The sequence below is a fragment of the Rhododendron vialii genome, chromosome 8a, assembly GCF_030253575.1.
Source record: "Rhododendron vialii isolate Sample 1 chromosome 8a, ASM3025357v1".
Taxonomy (NCBI): domain Eukaryota; kingdom Viridiplantae; phylum Streptophyta; class Magnoliopsida; order Ericales; family Ericaceae; genus Rhododendron; species Rhododendron vialii.
The window spans coordinates 5,973,688-5,993,465 of record NC_080564.1 but is presented as its reverse complement, the minus strand read 5'-3'; the positions used below and the strand labels follow the sequence as shown (position 1 = coordinate 5,993,465).

Here is a 19,778-nt window from a genome sequence, read left to right as displayed (position 1 = left end):
ACAAGGATCCAAAAACTGTTGATCAAAGAGAGTTAAGTGCAGGGTTTTTGAAGACTATTAATTAGACTTGAGAATGTTAGGACCAAAATTTTTTGTTAAGACTAAGGGGAAAAAAACAGGTACAAGTAATGTGAATACATGATTACCTATCAAGTTAACTCAATGGGTTGGCCTCATGGTCTTGGCCTAGTATTTTTTTTTTTGCTCAGCCTTGGCCTAGTATATATTTAGGTATTAGCTAAAGTCTTATGTTTGATTTTCCTTGCCGTTATTCATGAGGCCACCCACCTCACGTCACGCATATGCGTGCGAGGGCGAAATGACTGAGAGAGATTTTAGGGATTAGTTCAAGTTGCACGCAAGTTGGCCCAAAACACCTAGCATTACCAAAAAAAAATTACCTCAAAGTCTCTAGTTGTATAATTTATTTTGATCGAGTTGTACGCAAGCTGGCCCAGAACACTCAGCTTGCTAAAAGTTTAACAAGCCCCTGCTTTAATTTGCGGCGTAACAATAACGAGCGTATGCAAATATTATGTAGCGGAAATCGGGTGTGGCCATAAGCTACCTAGCCGTCATAATTTAAATCATTGCTTGGGGTCATCCAAATTTTAACTGAACGTGTTGCTTTGTGGGATGGAAAGGAGCCACCAGACTCACGACTCCTACCTCCTGACCACAAGGTTAAACCTTTTTACAGAAATATATCTTGCCATGAACCAAATAACACAATAAAACTATTAATATTCACGTTTTATTGAACACCAATCTAACAAATACAGTAGCTACATACCCATCAATAGGAGCAGAAAAAGTGCAATAATATATATTTTGTAGAATCCAAACATTGGTGCAGATTGCAGAGTATGACCGAAGAAGGTTCCATTCCGAAAAAGTACTTGTTTTTTTTTAATTAAATGCGATACATTGTAAGAGAATGACATATATTGTAAAACGAAAAATAAGTACTATTTAAAAATAAAAACTTTAGTGAAACAGGGCCGAGACTGTGGAACCCCGGGAACCCAAGCACTGGTAATTGAGAAACCACCTCCTTATTTACAAAAAAGAAAGGAAAAAGAAAGAGAAAGCACCTCCTTGAAAGAACGACTCTCAACGTGACACACGACCCATAATTTCTTAATACAAGTCTATAAATAGGCCTAGGAGATGAGATTCAAATTCACAAATCCACCCAAGTACGTACCCCAGCCAGCTACCTACTAGCTTCCCTCTACCTCATAAATGGCAACAAAAGTTTTTCAGCTTTTCTTATGCATCTTTCTCTTCTCATTAGCCCTTTCTCTCCCCTCTCATGCAAGGCCATCAAAACCAGAGGCTGAAAACCCAACATCCTTCGACTTTATTAAGCATTTGGAAGGATGTCAAAAAGGGCAAACAGTAAAAGGCCTCCAACAACTCAAGAAATATCTTGAGGCATTCGGTTATCTAAACTACTCCCCTAACCAAGCCCATACAAACGACGATGATTTCGACGATTCCTTGGAGGCTGCCGTCAAAACATACCAGCTCAATTACCATTTGAAAACTACTGGAACTTTAGATGCCGAAACGGTGTCCCAAATGACGGCCCCTCGATGCGGAGTCCCTGACATCATTAATGGCACTAACTGGATGCGAGCAGGCAAAAAAGAGGCCAATCACACACACAACATTCTCCACACTGTCTCTCATTATGAATTCCCTTCCGGTAACCCAAAATGGCCCGCTACTCAGTACCAACTCACTTATGCGTTTGCTCCAGGAACCAGCTCGGATGCCATATCCGCTGTGGCCAAAGCATTTAGCACATGGGCTTCCCAAACTCCATTTACATTCTCTCAAAGTCAAGACTTCGCAAGTGCGGATTTAACAATCGGATTCTACCGCGGTGAACATGGGGATGGGGCACCATTCAACGGGCAAGATGGGGTCTTGGCCCATGCCTTTTACCCTCCTAATGGTAGGTTTCACTACAACGGGGACTATTCGTTTACCGTGAACCCGGTCGCGGGTTCGTTTCATCTAGAGACTGTGGCCTTGCATGAAATTGGGCACCTTCTTGGACTTGCACATAGCAATGTCCAAGAAGCTATCATGTGGCCTAGCATTCCTGCAGCAACAGTCAAAGGTTTGAATGACGATGATATACAAGGAATTAAGACTTTATACGCGTGAAGGAATACTTCGGCCATGGTTTCTATAATCTACGGACGCCATTGATATAGGGAAGTTACTAAATTAAAGTCATCCCCAAAATAAAGGAATAAAGATGGGGTATTTCTTGTTTGTGTTTTTTCTATGAGGTACTATCGTGTATTCGAGTTCAGATGTATTAGTTTGTGTCAAAAAAATATATTATAGCGTCCTTATCTTATCGGCCTTTTTCCTTTTGGCTAACGAGTTTCCTGATCGCTTGCTCGCATATCGACTGTAGCAGGCTGAGCAAAATGGCTCGGACCATTTCCGAACATAATCCAATAATCCCTTTCAACTCCAAGTCATCTTTTTCTCAACGTTCGGAACAACAACCGTAGCCGAGGGTCCCCGTAGCCGAAGGTCCCGTTAATTACTACTTCCTTAAACGCTCCAGTCCCAGCACCCGCATGGGCGGGGAATACATTCGTTTGGACAGCTGCCGAGGTCGCACGACATGCTCGGTTCCGAGCGTGGCGTGGCCGACGATCTAGCCCGTCTGCGTTGGAACAGTAGCCGTGGCAATGATGATGGTCGTGACGTCATCCAAACGGTTATGAGGATAATGATGGGGCACGTGAAGGTGCCAGCTCATCTTGAAAACGGTTGCAAAACCCTAAACGTGATGTAAGAGTGACATCAGCCAACGCGTGTTGAGCGTTGGTGCGACCTTGGAGACCAAGCTAAGGGTTCCCTATAAATATCCCATTATGCCTACTTGGACGAGGTACGCACAGAACAAACCCTAACTCCTAATCCCTAATTCTTCCTTGCAAGTAAAATGACTCTTGCACCGGAGGGCCATCCCGGAGAACCTCCGGTGTGGTCTTTTAGTCGTGCTTCGTTTTGCAGGACAGAGCAGGGAACCAGGAGCTGACCTCGAACCCACATTCAGAAAGTATAAACCACTCGGAACGGAGCCCCCACGTCGACTATTTCAATAAAATATATATATATATATATATATATATATATATATATATATATTATATTATATTATATTATAAAACAGAGCGATTTTTGTTGAAATTGTCTGGGCATATAAACGAAAACAACCTCTACAACCGTTAGATCACTTCCTGTAAAAAATTTTAGCCGAAGACGCTATTTCTTGGGCTTGTCCTCAAGGCCGGCTTTTGTGTTGGGTTGAGTGGTGTCGAGACTGCCGCTGGACCAAAGAATGATCGGGTGCCGATCAATAAAAAAATTTGAAAACAGATAGGATCGAGTGTGTTCTACTAACTAAAATAGGGAAATGATATTGGCACTCCAAAAATTGATGTAGGCACTCCAAAAAACAAAGGAAAGTGACTTTGGAGTTGCACTAATTTTGGAGTGTCTGCATCAATTTTTGGAGTGTCAATATCATTTTCCCTAAAATAAGCACTTAAAGCACTTATTTTTTGGATTTAAGAATTTTAATTTCGGGAAGTTAAATAGAGGTTGACTCGTATAAATACAAAGTCTTCATCCTACTTGATATGAATACTTATGTTTTAATTCTGAAATTTGAACAAATCCAATAATACTCTCATGCCCATTTTTTTCCTATAAAACCTACAGTAATAAATAACACCCATAAACTCATCCTCTCTCTCTGCTCTGAGAAATTCTTCGGTTTCGGATGGATATGTCCCATGTGGTACTTGCTTGGCATATCCGGCCATCCAATACATTTTTAGACGTTTCGGATTGAAACTCTCTCCCTCCTCTCACCACAACACTTTCTTTTTCATTTTTCTCTCTCCAAATATGCTACATACACTACCATCCATCCACTACACCATCCACTATATCTTTTGTGGGGTTCATCTTGGGTCCCAAAAAAATACAGAAAAATGTCCATAAATTTTAGAATAATATTTTATGAGGCCTTGTAAAAAATCAGCTCCAACGAATATTGGTAAGTATTATTTCTTGATTTGTAGGGGCGAAACTGCTCAATTGTACAATTTCGCCCCTACGAATCAAGAAATAATATTTATCGATATGTGTTGGAGCTGATTTTTTTTTCTGTTTTCTGGAACGCTTTAAAAAAAAGATTTTGGTTTTGTTTTTTTGGAACGCTTATTCTGGAACGTTTATAATAAAAAAAAGTTGCCGGTTTTAGAATTTTAGCAAAACGTGGGCTTAACCATAGTACGTGCGCAAGGCTCAAATCCCGGATTTGCACCCCCCCTGCGCGCGAATGACTCGTGACGCGCAACCGGTTAATTGGTTTCCGAATCAGTTTTTCCAAATTGCCTTTGGCCACGGCCCATTTTCCTGAGCGCGCGTGACCTCTTCTTGGATCTTCATTCACAAGTTCACTAGTGTGCAAAGTCATTAAAAATGGAAAAGAGCTTTGTAACAAGGCAATGTGGGACAAAAGGCAAATACATATGTGTTTTATGATAAATTGCATGGTATGGGGGAATTTTTTGAATTATAATTATTATATATATTCTAGTTGCGGTAAATCTGAAACGGTACCCGGTACCTGACCGGTACCGGTACATATCGTACCAGTAGAAAAACCGGTACCCTGTCCGAAACGGTATTCAGAACTATGATCGTGACCCATACCACTCGTCTCTCTTCTCCCATAAACTCATTCCAACACCCCATTCTTCCCCCCAACCGCGGTCCATCTGTAGCTGCCGGCGCCACCGAACAATATTTGCCCAATCGTGTGGTGGGCTACGTACCGTCCATCCCGTCATCAAAGCCACCGAGGCACCAAGGCCACAAAGTCTTTTTTATATCAGAAAAAAAGGCACCAAGGCCACCCAAATTTTTTTCTAATGGCAAGCTTTGACCGCCTAGGATCAACTCTCTGTCTCATTCCTCCATACCAAGAATGAGCCAGAGGAGACAGAGGGTGGCTAGTAGAGGCTGTCCCCTCTCCCCCACCCTCCCGGCCCCAATAATTTTAAAAAATTTTACTACATTGAAAAAAAATTCGTCTCTCCTATGCCAAAATTCTAGCTCCCTCTCTGCTCCACACCCCTCCCAATTTTTATCTACGGATCATCCTGGCCTTAGAATGATAATCCAAATCATAAAACTTGAAAATAAGAACGAGTTTATGTAAAAAAGGAAAAATCAGTTTGATTGAATATGTGAAGGTACGCGAACAAGTTGAGTTTTGTTATAAAAAGTAATACATCTTCCGAGTAAATCCAGATAGGTTGAATTGATATTTCCTCTGTGAAGATTGTAGTGCAAAAGCCTTTCGGCAAATTGCATTCTTCATTATTCAATTGCTGTCTACTTTCTAGACGACGTATACAAGACTTTGGACATTTGCCCCTCCAAACAAGACTTTAAACAGTGTCCTGTTGCATGTCCTTGTTGCGGACTTTACAGAAGACTCATTTTTTTCTCTAGTCTTCTTCAATCGTTCATATTGAACCCCAGTTTAGCGAATAAAACTCATGCAGTTTTTATGTAAAATTAATCTCTATTAATTTTTTATTTTTTAGCACCGACATATCTCAAATTGTCTGGGCCAGTTTACGTGCACCTCAATTAATCGAAAATTTCAAGCTGGCCCCGGTTTATTTTGTGTATGTTTCAACTTTCTTCCTTCCCCTTTGTTTTTATTTCCCAATGTTGTCACCAATATATTCATGCAAGTCCCCGGTGTAGATACCTGCCTTTGATAGAATTAGAAAAGGAATAAGTCAAAATGCGCATAATCTGTCCGTACACCCCTAACCACCAAACACAGAGAAGAAAAAGACTATCATGCAAATTTCTCAAGAACATGAAAATTTGTCAGGTTAACTTATTAATTGGAGCATTATTTAGTTCAATATCTATAAATATTCGTTAGCGTTTACTTAATTAAGGTCTTTTGTTTTTGGAACAGTAAAAAAAATATAACCAAGAAAATTAGATTTGAAACAAAATATTTGGAAAAATGGTTGACTGTTTGGTAGATCATTGTTGTAAGAGCTTTATTAAATTTCTTTTAGGCTGCACGCTCTACGAGCTTTGGTATAGTCTTGTGGTTCATGATCGGTCACTTCTCATTTTGGAGTGTGACATGTTTGGCACAAGGTGAGTTTAAACCAAGAGGTCCTATATAACCCTAACGAGGTACGTTGTTACTATATATATATACACCCACGTAAGAGTTATGCACTTCATCTTCTCTGTCAAGGTACTTAACCAAGGGAGTGCCTTTCCCGTCATCCTTGGCCGGATAGGAGCTAACGGGGGTTCCTTGCCTTGTAGTGCTAGGTCTGAAGACTGAGCTCAATATGCCAAATCCGGACCTGAGATCTAGCGTAGGGATTTCAGAGGAATGTTCGACACAATTTATCCAATCCCATTGTCCACTCACGAGAGCTGCGAGACTCTAATTAAAATCAAAGACAAAACCTATAGACTGGCAAGCTGCCGAAATAATACTCGATTATCATCTCATGTGGAACATTTTATGGACTACTCACATCCGCTAAGGTGCAAAAAAGAGCCAATTTGGTTACCTCATTTGATCATCCTTATCTTTGCTTCATATCTCTGCAGAAAAAGTTTTTGAACGTTTTCGTCATTGAACTAAAATTTCAAAGCCGCCTTGTAAGGTTTATTTTGTGTATGTTTTGACTTTGTTCCTTCCCCTTGGTTTTGATTTTCCAATTTTGTCACCAGTATATTCATGCAACTCTCCAGTGTAGATCATCTGCCTTTGTCTTGACAAGATCACAAAAGGAATAAATTGAAGTGCACATAATTTGGCCCAGCCGGAACACCCCTGACCGCCAAACACAAAAGAAAAAAGGGAAGAAGAAAACCATCATGCAAATTTCTCAAAAACTGAGAATTCTCAAATAAGGCGACTGACCCTGGCTCTAATTCGCTAAACGAACGAAAGTCGTGATTGAGGTGGCCAATTTGGGGGTTGGCTAGTGTTGATTGGTTCAAGAAGGAAAAACTCAAAAAACGTTGATTGGTACAAGGTCATTAGTCCTGCCTTATAGGACGGGGCCAGGGACGGAACCAAGATTTTATCCTAGCAATGGCAAAATGTATATTAAAAAATTTAAAAAAATACATTACAATATTAATAGTCATCGGCTCCAGAAAAAACTAAAATAATATAACAAAAACTATATTAAATGATGTTTGTACGTCATTTGCACATAGAGTATGAAAAAAGACTAATTATAATTTTGGGCATCGATAATGTCACTCTCCAAATCCTTATATGGATTTTCCAAATTGATAACTGCACTCCCCTCCCTTTTGGGAGTGGCATTATAAATTTGGAAAGTGCCATTATAATTAAATTCCCTTAATTTTTTAGGTTAAGTTGTTTTAGGGTTAGAATGTGGAGTTTTTTTTTTCTTAATTACACATCATCATTTATATTATTTCACTTTGGCCGATTGAATTTAGTTTTGAATACTTTTTTGGGTCACCTTTCTTGAAAAAAAGAAGAAGATTTATGATTGGTTTATAATAAAAAATAAGAAAAAAAACTTAGCAGTGGCGAGACTATATAAGTAGGGAATAATTTTTTTTTTACATATAATAATTATATTTTCTAAAAATTTTGTCGTGGCAGCCGCTGTCTCTAGATCCCCTAGTTCCATCCATGGACGGACCACGAATATATTGAAGGAGCAACCCGAAGATATGGAAGCCAGGATGAAACGGACACTATCCCGAGCCCCGAAACGTGATTCGAATTATTTGCTTTGTAGGCTTTAAATTAACGCGTAGAACAAACTTGTATGAATCAAGTTCATTTGACTTAGGTAATCTAGTCATCAAAGCCACCAAGGCCACAAAGTCTTTTTATATCTGCAAAAAAGGCACCAAGGCCACCCAATAATTTTTCTAATGGCAAGCTTTTACCGCCTTGGATCAACTCTCTGTCTCATTCCTCCTTACCAAGAATGGAGCCAGAGGAGACAGAAGGGGGCTCGTAGGGGCTGCCCTCCCCCGTCCCCCTCTAAAATTTTAAAAAATCTTACTTTTATATTGAAAAAAAAATCCGTCTTGTGTATATTCGTCTCCCCTACGCAAAAATTCTAGCTCTGTCTCTGCTTCACACCCCTCCAAATTTTTATTTATGGATCATCCCGGTCTCAGAATGATAATCCAAATCATAAAACTTGAAAAGAAGAACGAGTTATAGAAAAAAAAATAAAAAATCCGTTTGATTGAATATGTGAAGGTACGTTAACAAGTTGAGTTTTGTTATAAAAGTAATACATCTTCAGAATAAATCTAGATAGGTTGAATTGATATTTCCTCTATGAAAATTGTAGTGGAAAGGTCATTCGCAAATTGCATTCTTCGTTATTTAATTACTGTCTATTTTCTAGACGACGTATACAAGACTTTAGACATTGGCCCTCCCAACAAGACTTTAAACAGTGAGGGTTGCGATCTTGATTGGCAGTTTGGGCGGCTGGATTTAGGTGTGTGGATCAGTTGTTGCTCGTAGGTTTCGGTTTTGTTATTGTTTGTTGTTTTTTGTTGGTACTTGTGTGGGTCTTTCTCCCCTCCGTGGGACTTTCTCACCCCTTGTGGGTGTTGTTGTGGCAAGTTTTACTTTTCTACAATGTCTTGATGGCTTTTCGAGGTTGGAGACGAGTCTATTCTGTATGAGGTCTTGAATGTTTTTTTTGTGAGTTTAAGCCTACTTTGTGATTGTTTTTCTCTCTCTTTGGGGGTGGTTGCCAGTTTTCGATGTTTGATTTTCGACTTTTCGTAATGAAAGTACCCTCCAAAGATTGGAAAAAAATATAAACAAGACTTTAAACAGTGTAAGGTGCGTACTGTCCTTGTTGCGGACTTTACAGAAGACTCATTTTTTCCTCTAGTCTTCATCAATCGTTCATATTGAACCCCCAGTTCAGCAAATAAGACTCCTGCACTTTTAATGTAAAGTTGCTCTCTATTATTTTTGTTCTTTTAGCACCGAGATATCTCAAAATGTTTGGCCAATTTTCAGACACCTTAACTAATATCTGGGGATCAATTCCGCCGTCCACCAACTGGGGGGCCCATTCAAACCCTTAGCAAAGTTTCTTATGTACTGGCCCAGAAGATTTGATAGCATGTCGGAGGTTTCACATTTCAATGGTGCTTCGTCAAAATTGCTTTGTTCTAAAAAATTTTTAACATTGTCCTCCACATTAATTTAAGGATAGGACTAGTAGCAGTCTACAAGACCAGTGGGCTACAATCAAGATCAATCTCATTTTAGCCATGAAATTTTGAAAATTCTATTAGACTCCTTGGCCTCCACATATCACGCCTATAAGTAAGTCATCGGTTTCATTTGTTTATGACGTCTAAATTATAGTAATTGGACTCCTTCAATAATCTTCACCTCAACATGTTCTTGATCTAACAAAGTTTTGATAACACTTATGTTGGCTTTACCATTTAACTATTTATTGATTTTAGTGGAGGAATCAAGAGATTTTGGGCAAATTATGGCTGCCCAAAAAAAAGCCACAGGAGCCGAAAGAAACAGGGGAGGAAAAGGGGCTGCTCTCAGCTCTTGCTTTCTTAAAATATAAGTTAACTTAAGTTCATCAAACATCACACTGAAAGACAAATTTAAAAGAACTAATTCTAACAGGCTCAAGATCGTACAAAGTCTTAATTCCTTGTATATCATCGGCATTCAGACCTTTGGTTGTTGCAGCAGGAATGCTTGGGTACATGATAGCCTCTCGGAAAGTGCTATGTCCAAGTCCAAGAAGGTGTCCAATTTCATGCAAGGCCACAGTCTCTAGATGAAACGAGCCCGCGACCGGGTTCACGGAAAACGAATAGTCTGCGTTGTAGTGAAACCTCCCATCAGTTGGCGCGAAAGAATGGGCCACGACACCGTTTGTCCCAGAGAATGGTGCCCCATCCCCATGGTCACCACGGTAGAACCCGATTTTAAGATCTGCACTTGTGAAGTCTTGACTCTGAGAGAATGTAAATTGAGTATGGGAAGCCCATGTGTAGAATGCTCTAGCCACGGCGGATTTGGCGTCTGCACGGGTTCCGGGAGCAAACGCGTAAGTGAGCTGGTACTGAGTTGGGGGCCATTTCATGTTACCGGGAAAGAAAGCGAAATGAGAGACAGTGTGGATAGCGTTCTGGGTGTGACTGATCTCATTTTTGCCTGCTCGCATCCAGTTAGTGCCCTTACTGATGTCAGGGAACCCACATCGAGGGGCCATCATTTGGGACACCGTTTGGGCATCTAAAGTTCCAGTAGTCTTTAGATGGTAATTGAGCTGGTACATTTTGACTGCGGCTTCCAAGAAATCGTCAAAATCGTCGTCGTTGGCGCTGGTTTGGTTAGGGGAGTAGTTCATATAGCCAAATTCGTGAAGATATGTCTTGAGTTGTTGGAGGCCTTTTACCGTCTGGCCTTTCCGGCCTCCTTCCAAGTGCTTAATAAAGTCGAAGGATGTTAGATTTTCAGCCTTGGGTTTTGATTGGCTTGTATGAGAGGGGAGAGGAAGGGCTAATGAGAAGAGGCAAATGCACAAGAAATGTTGGAATACTTTTATTGCCATTTTTAGTAGCTATCTGAGTACTTGGTGGCCTGATTTTTGAGTTTGAATCTCATGCCTTGTGCCTATTTATAGACTTCTATGAAGAAAATATGGGTGGTGTGTTTCGTTGAGTCTTGTCAGTTTTTATTTTTTGTCACGCAATAGATGTCTAGCTTACTTCTAAAGAGATGAGATAGGGGTTCCGACATACCATTCGGGGGCGGACCGAGTGCAAGGCATATAGGGTCACGAACCCCCACTGGCCCCAGAGTTTTTTTTTTTTCCCTGCTGCTATTGTATCGCGCTGTTATATCGTTTTCGACCGGATCTTCCCTTTGTAAAACAAATCCTCTGACACCAGTATGTTAGAATGGGTATAGCACCATTGGACTTGCCCTTAGTTCGGATCAAATGAATGTTCTTAGCCACAAATTACGACTAGTTATTACTTATTCTACAAATGAGAGCTTCTAAACAAACAAAATCAGTTGACCCAGAGTCTATAGTTTTTGGAGGGGAGTGTAATCATGGCTGTTGATTGGTCTTTGGTCATATAGTGGAAGCCCTGTCTTAGACGACAGGGTTCTAAAGTAATTGGTCAAAAAGACCAAAAGAATTCCCACTACAACTTCATTAGCAAATTGATCAAACTTCCCTAACAACTTCCTTCAAGTGTGAATTCTCGGTTCGGAAGTTTGATTAAATGTTTTTAATAACCCAATGTCTGGGCCAACTTACGAGCGTCATAACCCTTTAGTGATCTCGAGGTTTGGAATGTTTAATCTCCGTAGAATTCGATAATGCTATTATTTATAAAGGGAAGAAGGTTTGATTGAGTATCAGAAATTATATGAACACGTTGAGTGTTGTTATTCTGGTGTTCTTGACCTGGAACTTAGGGATTTGCTTCTTTCCAAGGCTCCATGTTTGATTCCTGTAGAGACTCATAATTATTTTTTTCAAATTTTAAATGTTTAATATGTATTTGGATTATCAAAGTTGGGATAACAATGTAGATATGAGTTGGCGCAAGGTGAGATGACTTGTAAGTTGTGGGAGTTGACGTAATACAATAGGAGTGAAAGGGTGTAAGTGTTATTTGTGCTATATAATCAAAAAAATGGGGCAGGAAACCACTCACTTTCCCTTTTCTTTTTTCTCTCTTCTCCGGCGTCTCTCTCTCTCGGCTCTCACCTCTCTCACCTTTTCTCTTCAATTTCATCTCCTACGAGTGAGATTTTTGAAAAATCCCAAGCACTAAAGTTGTTCTACGCGACGAGAGCTTTCTATTCATCCAAGAAAATTCGTGATTGGAGCACTTCGAAGTTTCCTCCATGTTCGGGCTTGCTTCTAACCTTCGAGGTAGGGATCTCCTACCTTTCTTTACATGTTTGAGTGTTAGTTGGATGTACAAGAATCAAGTTTGATCATCTATTTTGAGTCTTGCATAAATCTTGAGCATGCTGAAAATTTCGTGGGTTTTGGTAATCTGTCTTTTGGGAGCCCTTCTGCTAGGAATCAATTTTTGGTGTCTTCATAACTGTTAAAGTTCGTTTCAATACGAAGATTTCGGTACCAAGATCATGCAAAACCGATAATCACACAATTAGTTATGAATTTTTGAATACTGGCTGTTTGCTGGATGTGCGAATCTGTGCGTGGCTGTCTTCTTTTAACTTTCTGGGCATGACGAACATTTTGGGTGGCTTTGGGTCTTTTACAGGAGGTGCATATTTAAGTTAAGAAGAGATTGGCGTTGGAATCAATTAATTTGGTTAAGTATACAATTTTTGGTGAATTTCTAAAGCTGGGTTGGTTGATAGGTGCGAAAATGGTTGCGAAACTGTTTTTCTTTTGATTGTTGGGTTAATCTCCTCTCGTTTCTGAACCTGGGATTTTTACTGAGTGTAGGGTTTGTCGTCGTGCAACTTTTGGCTTTGGTTTCACTATTTTTGGGTTTAAGATGAAAGAGTTATGATTTTTCAATCAATTTTACTTATTCCCGCGTAGAATCTGACAGCATCGGCGGACTTAGGTAAAATGGCCATAACTCCTAGCTCGGGACTCGAAAGGACACACCGTTTGTTTTGGTAGAAACTAGACACATAGAGCTTTCCAACGATACATCCCATGCATCATGGGTATGTCCGAGCGATAACAGATTTGCATCCAAAGTTGACCTAAATTCTGCCTTTGTACCAGTTTTTACTGTTATATTGGAGCTATAATTGAAAGGCCGTAGTTAAGTTACCCGAACTCCGTTTTTGATGTATGATCTATGGATTCAAAGGAGAAGCCTACTTTTCAATGGTTTAAATGTCGTTCTTAAATTTATGTTATTTGATCGGATATAGTCAGAACTTCAAGTGTGAATAATTAATTTCACCTATTGGATATGTGGGGATATGATGAGTTGATCTAGATGATTAATTATTGGGATATGAGAATTAGTGAGCATAAGGGTTAAAATACTTGTAAACGATTGGAATAGAAAATGGATTAGATGGATGATACGATTGATGATAAATTAAGTTGTAGAATGTTTGACGCGATGTGTAAATTATTCGATGTCTTTCCATGAGATTGAGTCTTTGGGCTTGCGGGATACTTGTAGTGAGTTAAACAGGATTTGGTGAATCACTTGGCATGAGTGCATGGTTGTTAAGCACTGATGGGTACTACAAAGATGAGGATCTTTATAAGTATTTGCAAATTAGACTCTTAATGGAGATGTCACAAAGGGGGTCCATTGGGTGGTAATATGAGATGTGAATCAAAAGGATTTTAGTGGACGCACGGGGGTCCTTAATGCCCGGAATTGAATGAAAGGATTTTAGTGGACGCACGGGGGTCCTAAAAGCCCGGAACTGAATCAAAAGGATTTTAGTGGACGCATGGGGGTCCTTAAAGCCCGGAATTGAATGAAAGGATTTTAGTGGACGCACGGGGGTCCTTAAAGCCCGGAATTGAATGAAAGGATTTTAGTGGACGCACGGGGGTCTTAAAAGCCCGGAATTGAATCAAAAGGATTTTAGTGGACGCACGGGGGTCCTTAAAGCCCGGAATTGAATGAACGGATTTTAGTGGACGCACGGGGGTCCTAAAAGCCCGGAACTGAATGAAAGGATTTTAGTGGACGCACGGGGTCCCTAATGCCCGGAAGTGCACAAGAAAGCCACGGATCCACCGAAAGGTGTGATGCCGGAATGGACATAGGACGCACGGGGTCCTTAATGCCCGGAAATGAAATCGAAACATGTGACAGTGAAAACGGAGAATCTTCATAGTATTTAGCATCATACTAAGATTGAAATGTCAGTTTGAGTTGGTAACTTGGATTGTCTAGTATGTCAATACATGTTTTACATTCCTTCTTTTAGACCTCCAAATCATTGTGGCTTGTTTTCCTGATATGTGGTGGTCAACTTGTTATGTGTGAATGCATATTTGGTACCTTGTGGTGCTATGCATTGCGAGAGTTTCATAAAAGACATCTTATTGTGAAGAGATTTTTACTAGATGTTAAACTTGAGATTTGAAGATTGATTTGGGGAAGACGGGTGAGTTTCCTTGTTGTTGAGGTGCGATATTGTTTGACTTGTTATTGCTTACCTTATGTTCTAACTCCACATGCCTAGCGTGTATATTTTGGGGTGAGGTAGGCTAGTTGTATGAGTAAAGAAAGTGAAAACATTTCGTTAAAGAGCTGAGATTAATCTTTAGGTCATTGAAATGGAAATGAAAAAGCAAGGATTGATTTGGATAACGTCGTAACGGTAAGCTGAGATTTTTAAGAGTATTGGTGTGAGTGGGTGAGAGTGTTGGTGTTTGAGAAATGGAGTTAAATATTTTCCAGCGTGAGTATGACATTTTGAGTTTCACTTTTGACAAAACAAGTATGCTTTTGGAAAATGTTTTCCCTTGTGATCTGTCTTCACTTCTGCATGTAATTTAGGTATGGATATCTCTACGAGCTAGTGTAGCTCACCCTATCCTTTCAGGTACTCGCCATTACACTTAGCTTGGATTGCATGGAGTGCACATTGAGACGTCTCTTGAGAGCTTCATTGGTATCATAAAGGAAGTGTTTAGCATCTAGTCTAATTCATGTTGTGTATTTTACTCGCAATGGAAGGTTGTGCCCTTTTGATTAGAATATTTGTAAAGCCATGTATAAACTCTTCTCCTTGACGATTATGAAACCCATTTAATTGTAAATGTTTGGGAGATTTTAAAAAAAAAAAAAAATTTAGAGAGAAGAAGAAGTAGCGACTTGATTGGCTGTTTGGATTTACACGACATTTAAAGGAAGATATAGTTGAGAAAAAGACTTTTGTTTGTAGAAAACATATTATTATTTTAGTTGAAAATCGAGGGTGTGACAATTCCTCTTGCCAACAATTTTTAGGGTATTCTTACCTTCGCGCATAAGCATGTGAAACAGTTGTGGGAGAGGCTGTAGGGATAAATCTGTGGTGCGCGTAAGCAGATCCGGGACATCGTGCAATCCCAAAAAAAGAGTTGTGTTTTTCTGTATGTAATAATACTCCTATAACACATCTTCAAACTTCAAAGTACATACAGGAGTAAATGGGAGTATATCACAATTATTTTGGAAAGGCAATTTGCAAAATGGACTCTGCTACGGAAACAGAAAAGGGGCACTGACGGGAACTACCGACGGCCACGCGGGGCCCACTCTAGGCCCCGCACGGATGATCTGAGCCGTTCAATAATTTAAATTAAAAAAACCTGAGTGGGCTTGTGAATAATTAGCTCAATCTGATATGTGTAGATATTCGATCCAATCTTTCATTTTTTTCACGAATCCAAAGTCTGAATGAAAAAATGTAAGATCAAATCGAGCTCTTACACATATTAGATTGAGTTGATTTTTTACAGGCCCACTCAATTTATTTAAAAAAAAATTATTGAATGGATCGTATCATCTGTGTTGGGCCCCGCATGGCCGTCGGTGGCTCTCGTCGGTGGCTCTTGTATGTTTCTTTAGAGTTTCCGTTGCAAATTGCAATCTTTCATTATTCAATAACTGTTTATTTTCTAGACAACGCGTATTCCATTTTCTTTTTCAGCAAAGGAAAATGATTTTCACACTCTTTTTTTTACAATTCACATTCCCTTTTCTCTTTTTTAAAAGGAATGTGAATAGTAAAAAAGGAAGCATAGCAAATTAAAAAAACATCATTTTGAGCATTTGTCACGGTCAATAAAAGCAAGTCCATCAAAACAAGACTTCAGACATTAATTGTCCTCGTCACGGACTTTACGGAAGACCTTTTTTTCTTCTAGTCTTCTTCAATCATATACAAATGAAACCCTAGTTTAGCAAATAAGGCGAAGCAAAACTCTGTATAAACGTGCACCTCCATGGAATGACAAAACTGAAAACAACGAGCGTGTTTCAAACATGCTGCCTGTCCCCTAATGTTTTTGGGAAACAACTTATGCCATTTTACGATCTTGTTCACGCTAATCAATAAATTTTGGTATTTTAGCATCTTGTTAACACTCATCAATAGTTTTTTGCATTTAAGCATATGGTTCACACTAAATAACAACTTATTCACACTAATTCACTCACAATCAACAACTTATTTAGTATCTTGTTCACACTGATCAACAACTTATTGGGTAGAGAAAATAACTAGTCAACGACATGCAACATCTTCTCCTTAATTTATTCACTACTAGAAACACCCCATAAAGTATTATTTTCATTTCCAGCATTCTAGGTTTTCCGTTTTCCGAATTTCATATACATTTTATCAAAGACAATGTATTATTTTCATTTCCAACATTCTAGGTTTTCCGTTTTCCGAATTTCAAATACATTTTATCAAAGACAGAGAACTTTGATGAAAAATGTCCTATTCGCATCGTCGTATTTTTTGTGCATTTCAAAAATGAGTTTCCATAATTCCAAAAAATAAATTGAATTTTCATAAATTGAAAAAAAAAACATTTTTATTGGTGCCCCATCAAAATTGATTTGTTCCCAAACCCAAAATTCTGAAAATAGTCCACCACACTAATTTATGAATTAGGACAAAAAAAATTGTTAAGATTAAGGGGAAAAAACCAGGTACAAGTAATGTGAATACAGGATTACCTACCAAGTTAACTCAATGGGTTGGCCTGATGGTCTTTGCATAATATATATTTAGGTATTCGCTAAAGTATTAGGTTTGATTCTCCTAGCCGCTATTCATGGGGCCACCCACCTCACGTCATGCATATGCGTGCGAGGGTGAAATGACTATGAGAGGGATTTTGGGGATTAGTTCGAGTTGCACGCAAACTAGCCAAAAACACCTAGCATTACCAAAATAATTACCTCCAAAGTTCTAGTTGTGTAATTTATTTTGATCGAGTTGCACGCAAGCTGTCTCAGAACACCCAACTTGCTAAAAGTTCAGCAAGCCCCAGCTTTAGTTTGCGGCGTAACAATAATGAGCGTACGCGAATGTTATGTAACGGATATCGGGTGTGGCCATAAGCTACTTAGCCGTCATAATTTTAATCATTGCTTGGGGTCATCCAAATTTTAACTGAAGGTGTTGCTTTGTGGGATGGAAAGGAGCCACCAGACTCACGAGTCCTACCTCCTGATCACAAGTTTAAACCTTTTTACAGAAATATATCTTGCCATGAACCAAATAACCCAATAAAACCATTTATATTCTCGTTTTAATGAACACCAATCTAACAAATAGCTGCATACGCATCAATTAGGAGCACAAAAAGTGAAAAAATATTTTGTAGAATCCAAACATTGGTGTAGATTGCCAAGTATGACTGAAGACCCCATTCCAGTAAAGGAAATAAGTACTTATTTTTTATTATTTATTTTTCAAATAAGTACTTATATTTTGAATTAAATACAATGTATTGTGAAAAAATGATCAATCGTGTAAAACGAGAAATAAATACTTAAAAAAACAATCTTAACGGAGCAGGGCCTGACTGTGGAACCCCAGGGGACCCATGCACTGGTCATTGAAAAAGCAGAACGACTCTCAACGTGACATACAACCCATACTTTATTCATACAAGTCTATAAATAGGCCTAAGAGATGATATTCAAATTCACAAATCCGCCAAGTACCCAGCTAGCTAGCAACTAGCTTCCCTCTCTCTACCTCAAAAATGGCAACGAAAGTTTTCCGGCAGCTTATCTTATGCATCTTCCTCTTCTCATTAGCCCTTTCTCTCCCCTCTCATGCAAGGCCATCAAAACCCAAGGCTGAAAACCCAACATCCTTCGACTTTATTAAGCATTTGGAAGGATGTCAGAAAGGGCAGACAGTAAAAGGCCTCCAGCAACTCAAGAAATATCTTGAGAAATTTGGTTATCTAAACTACTCCCCCAACCAAACCGGTTCCAACGGCGACGATTTTGACGATTTGCTGGAGGCTGCCGTCAAAACATACCAGCTCAATTACCATTTGAAAACTACCGGAACTTTAGATGCCAAAACAGTGTCCCAAATGGCAGCCCCTCGATGTGGGGTCCCTGACATCATTAATGGCACCAACTGGATGCGAGCAGGTAAAAAAGAGGCCAACCACACACAAAAGACTCTCCACACCATCTCTCATTTTGTTTTGTTTTCTGGTAACCCGAAATGGCCCCCTACTCAGTACCAACTCACTTACGCATTTGATCCCCAAACCAGCTCGGATGCCATATCCGCCGCGGCCAATGCATTTAGCACGTGGGCTTCCCAAACTCCATTTACATTCTCTCAGAGTCAAGACTTCGCAAGTGCGGATCTTCAAATCGGATTCTACCGCGGTGAACATGGGGACGGGGCACCATTCAACGGGCAAAATGGGGTCTTGGCCCATGCCTTTCCCCCCACTGATGGTAGGTTTCACTACAACGGGGACTATTCGTTTACAGTGAACCCGGTCGAGGATTCATATCATCTAGAGACTGTGGCCTTGCATGAAATTGGGCACCTTCTTGAACTTGCACATAGCAATGTCCAAGAAGCTATCATGTGGCCTGTCATTCCTGCAGCAACAATGAAAGGTTTGAATGACGATGATATACAAGGAATTAACACTCTATACGCGTGAAGGAATACTTTGGCCATGGTTTCTGTAATCTACGGACGCCATTGATATAGGGAAGCTACTAAATTAAAGTCATCCCCAAAATGAAGGAATAAAGATGGGGTATTTCTTGTTTGTGTTTACTACGAAGTACTATCGTGTATTCGAGTTAAGATCTTATCAGTTTTAATTTGTCAAAGAATATTATATATGGAGTCCTTATCTCATCAGCCTTTTTCTTTTTGGTTAATGAGTTTTATGGTAAGCTTGCTCGCATATCGACTGCTTTGATAATATATATATATATATATATATATATATATATATATATATATATATATATATAGAGAGAGAGAGAGAGAGTATATGAGTTAGGTTCCGGTGAGGGATTCCTTATTTTATTAAAATGAGGGACTCTCCTTCCCGATTGATTTTCAATGATCCGAGCCGCTCAAAGTGATCAGAACGTGATTTTAAGGGTCCCTGTGAGAAATCAATAAAAAAAATGACCGGGAAGAGCTTCATCCGAGCAGTTTTCATTGAACGGTTCAAAAAAAACTGCTCGGATGACGCCCTTCCCGGTCATTTTTTTTGCTGATTTCTCGTGGGGACCCTTAAAATTACGTTCTGCACACATTGAACGGTTCGGATTTTCAAAATTTGACCGGGAAATGAAAGTCCCTCTTTTTGTTAAAATGAGGGATCCCTCACTTGAAAATTCCTATATATATATATATATATATATATATATATATATATATATATATATATATATATATATACAGATTCAATCAGGTAAGGGCGCCCTTACCTTGTTAAGGTAAGGACCTCCCATTTTCCGATCGAATTTCGATGATCCGAGCCGCTCAATGTGTTTAGAACGTGATTTTAAGGGTACTCGCAAGAAATCGGCAAAAAAAATGACCGGAAAGGGCTTTATCCGAGCAGTTTTTGTTTGTTTTTTATCGAACGGTTCAAATAAAAACTGTTCGAATGAAG

At 39.4% G+C, this 19,778-nt stretch overlaps 3 protein-coding genes across 4 annotated transcripts in view; 2 read left to right on the top strand and 1 right to left on the bottom strand.

Annotated features, from left to right (window-relative positions):
- Window positions 1–1,209: 1,209 nt before the first annotated feature.
- LOC131298932 (metalloendoproteinase 2-MMP-like) lies at window positions 1,210–18,987 on the top strand. 2 transcript variants are annotated; one of them, XR_009190575.1, is made up of 2 exons: window positions 1,210–2,314; window positions 18,931–18,987. XR_009190575.1 is itself a non-coding variant. In XM_058324437.1 (1 exon), exon 1 carries the CDS (start codon window positions 1,246–1,248, stop codon window positions 2,176–2,178), a length of 933 nt encoding a protein of 310 aa, XP_058180420.1. In that variant the 5' UTR covers window positions 1,210–1,245; the 3' UTR covers window positions 2,179–2,377. The 2 variants fall into 2 exon arrangements, 1 of the variants encoding a protein (XP_058180420.1); XM_058324437.1 differs by lacking the exon at window positions 18,931–18,987 and having other exon boundaries at window positions 1,210–2,377.
- Window positions 9,623–10,752, bottom strand: LOC131298930 (metalloendoproteinase 2-MMP-like). Its single transcript, XM_058324434.1, has one exon. The coding sequence runs from the start codon at window positions 10,719–10,721 to the stop codon at window positions 9,738–9,740; it is 984 nt and encodes a 327-aa protein (XP_058180417.1). The 5' UTR covers window positions 10,722–10,752; the 3' UTR covers window positions 9,623–9,737.
- Window positions 17,820–19,778, top strand: part of LOC131298931 (metalloendoproteinase 2-MMP-like) — a 50,191-nt gene continuing 48,232 nt past the window's right edge. Inside the window, exon 1 of the mRNA XM_058324435.1 lies at window positions 17,820–18,937. Within this exon, the coding sequence (XP_058180418.1) occupies window positions 17,868–18,803 (936 nt within the window). The 5' untranslated portion in view covers window positions 17,820–17,867 and the 3' untranslated portion in view covers window positions 18,804–18,937. The remainder of the gene's footprint in view (window positions 18,938–19,778) is intronic.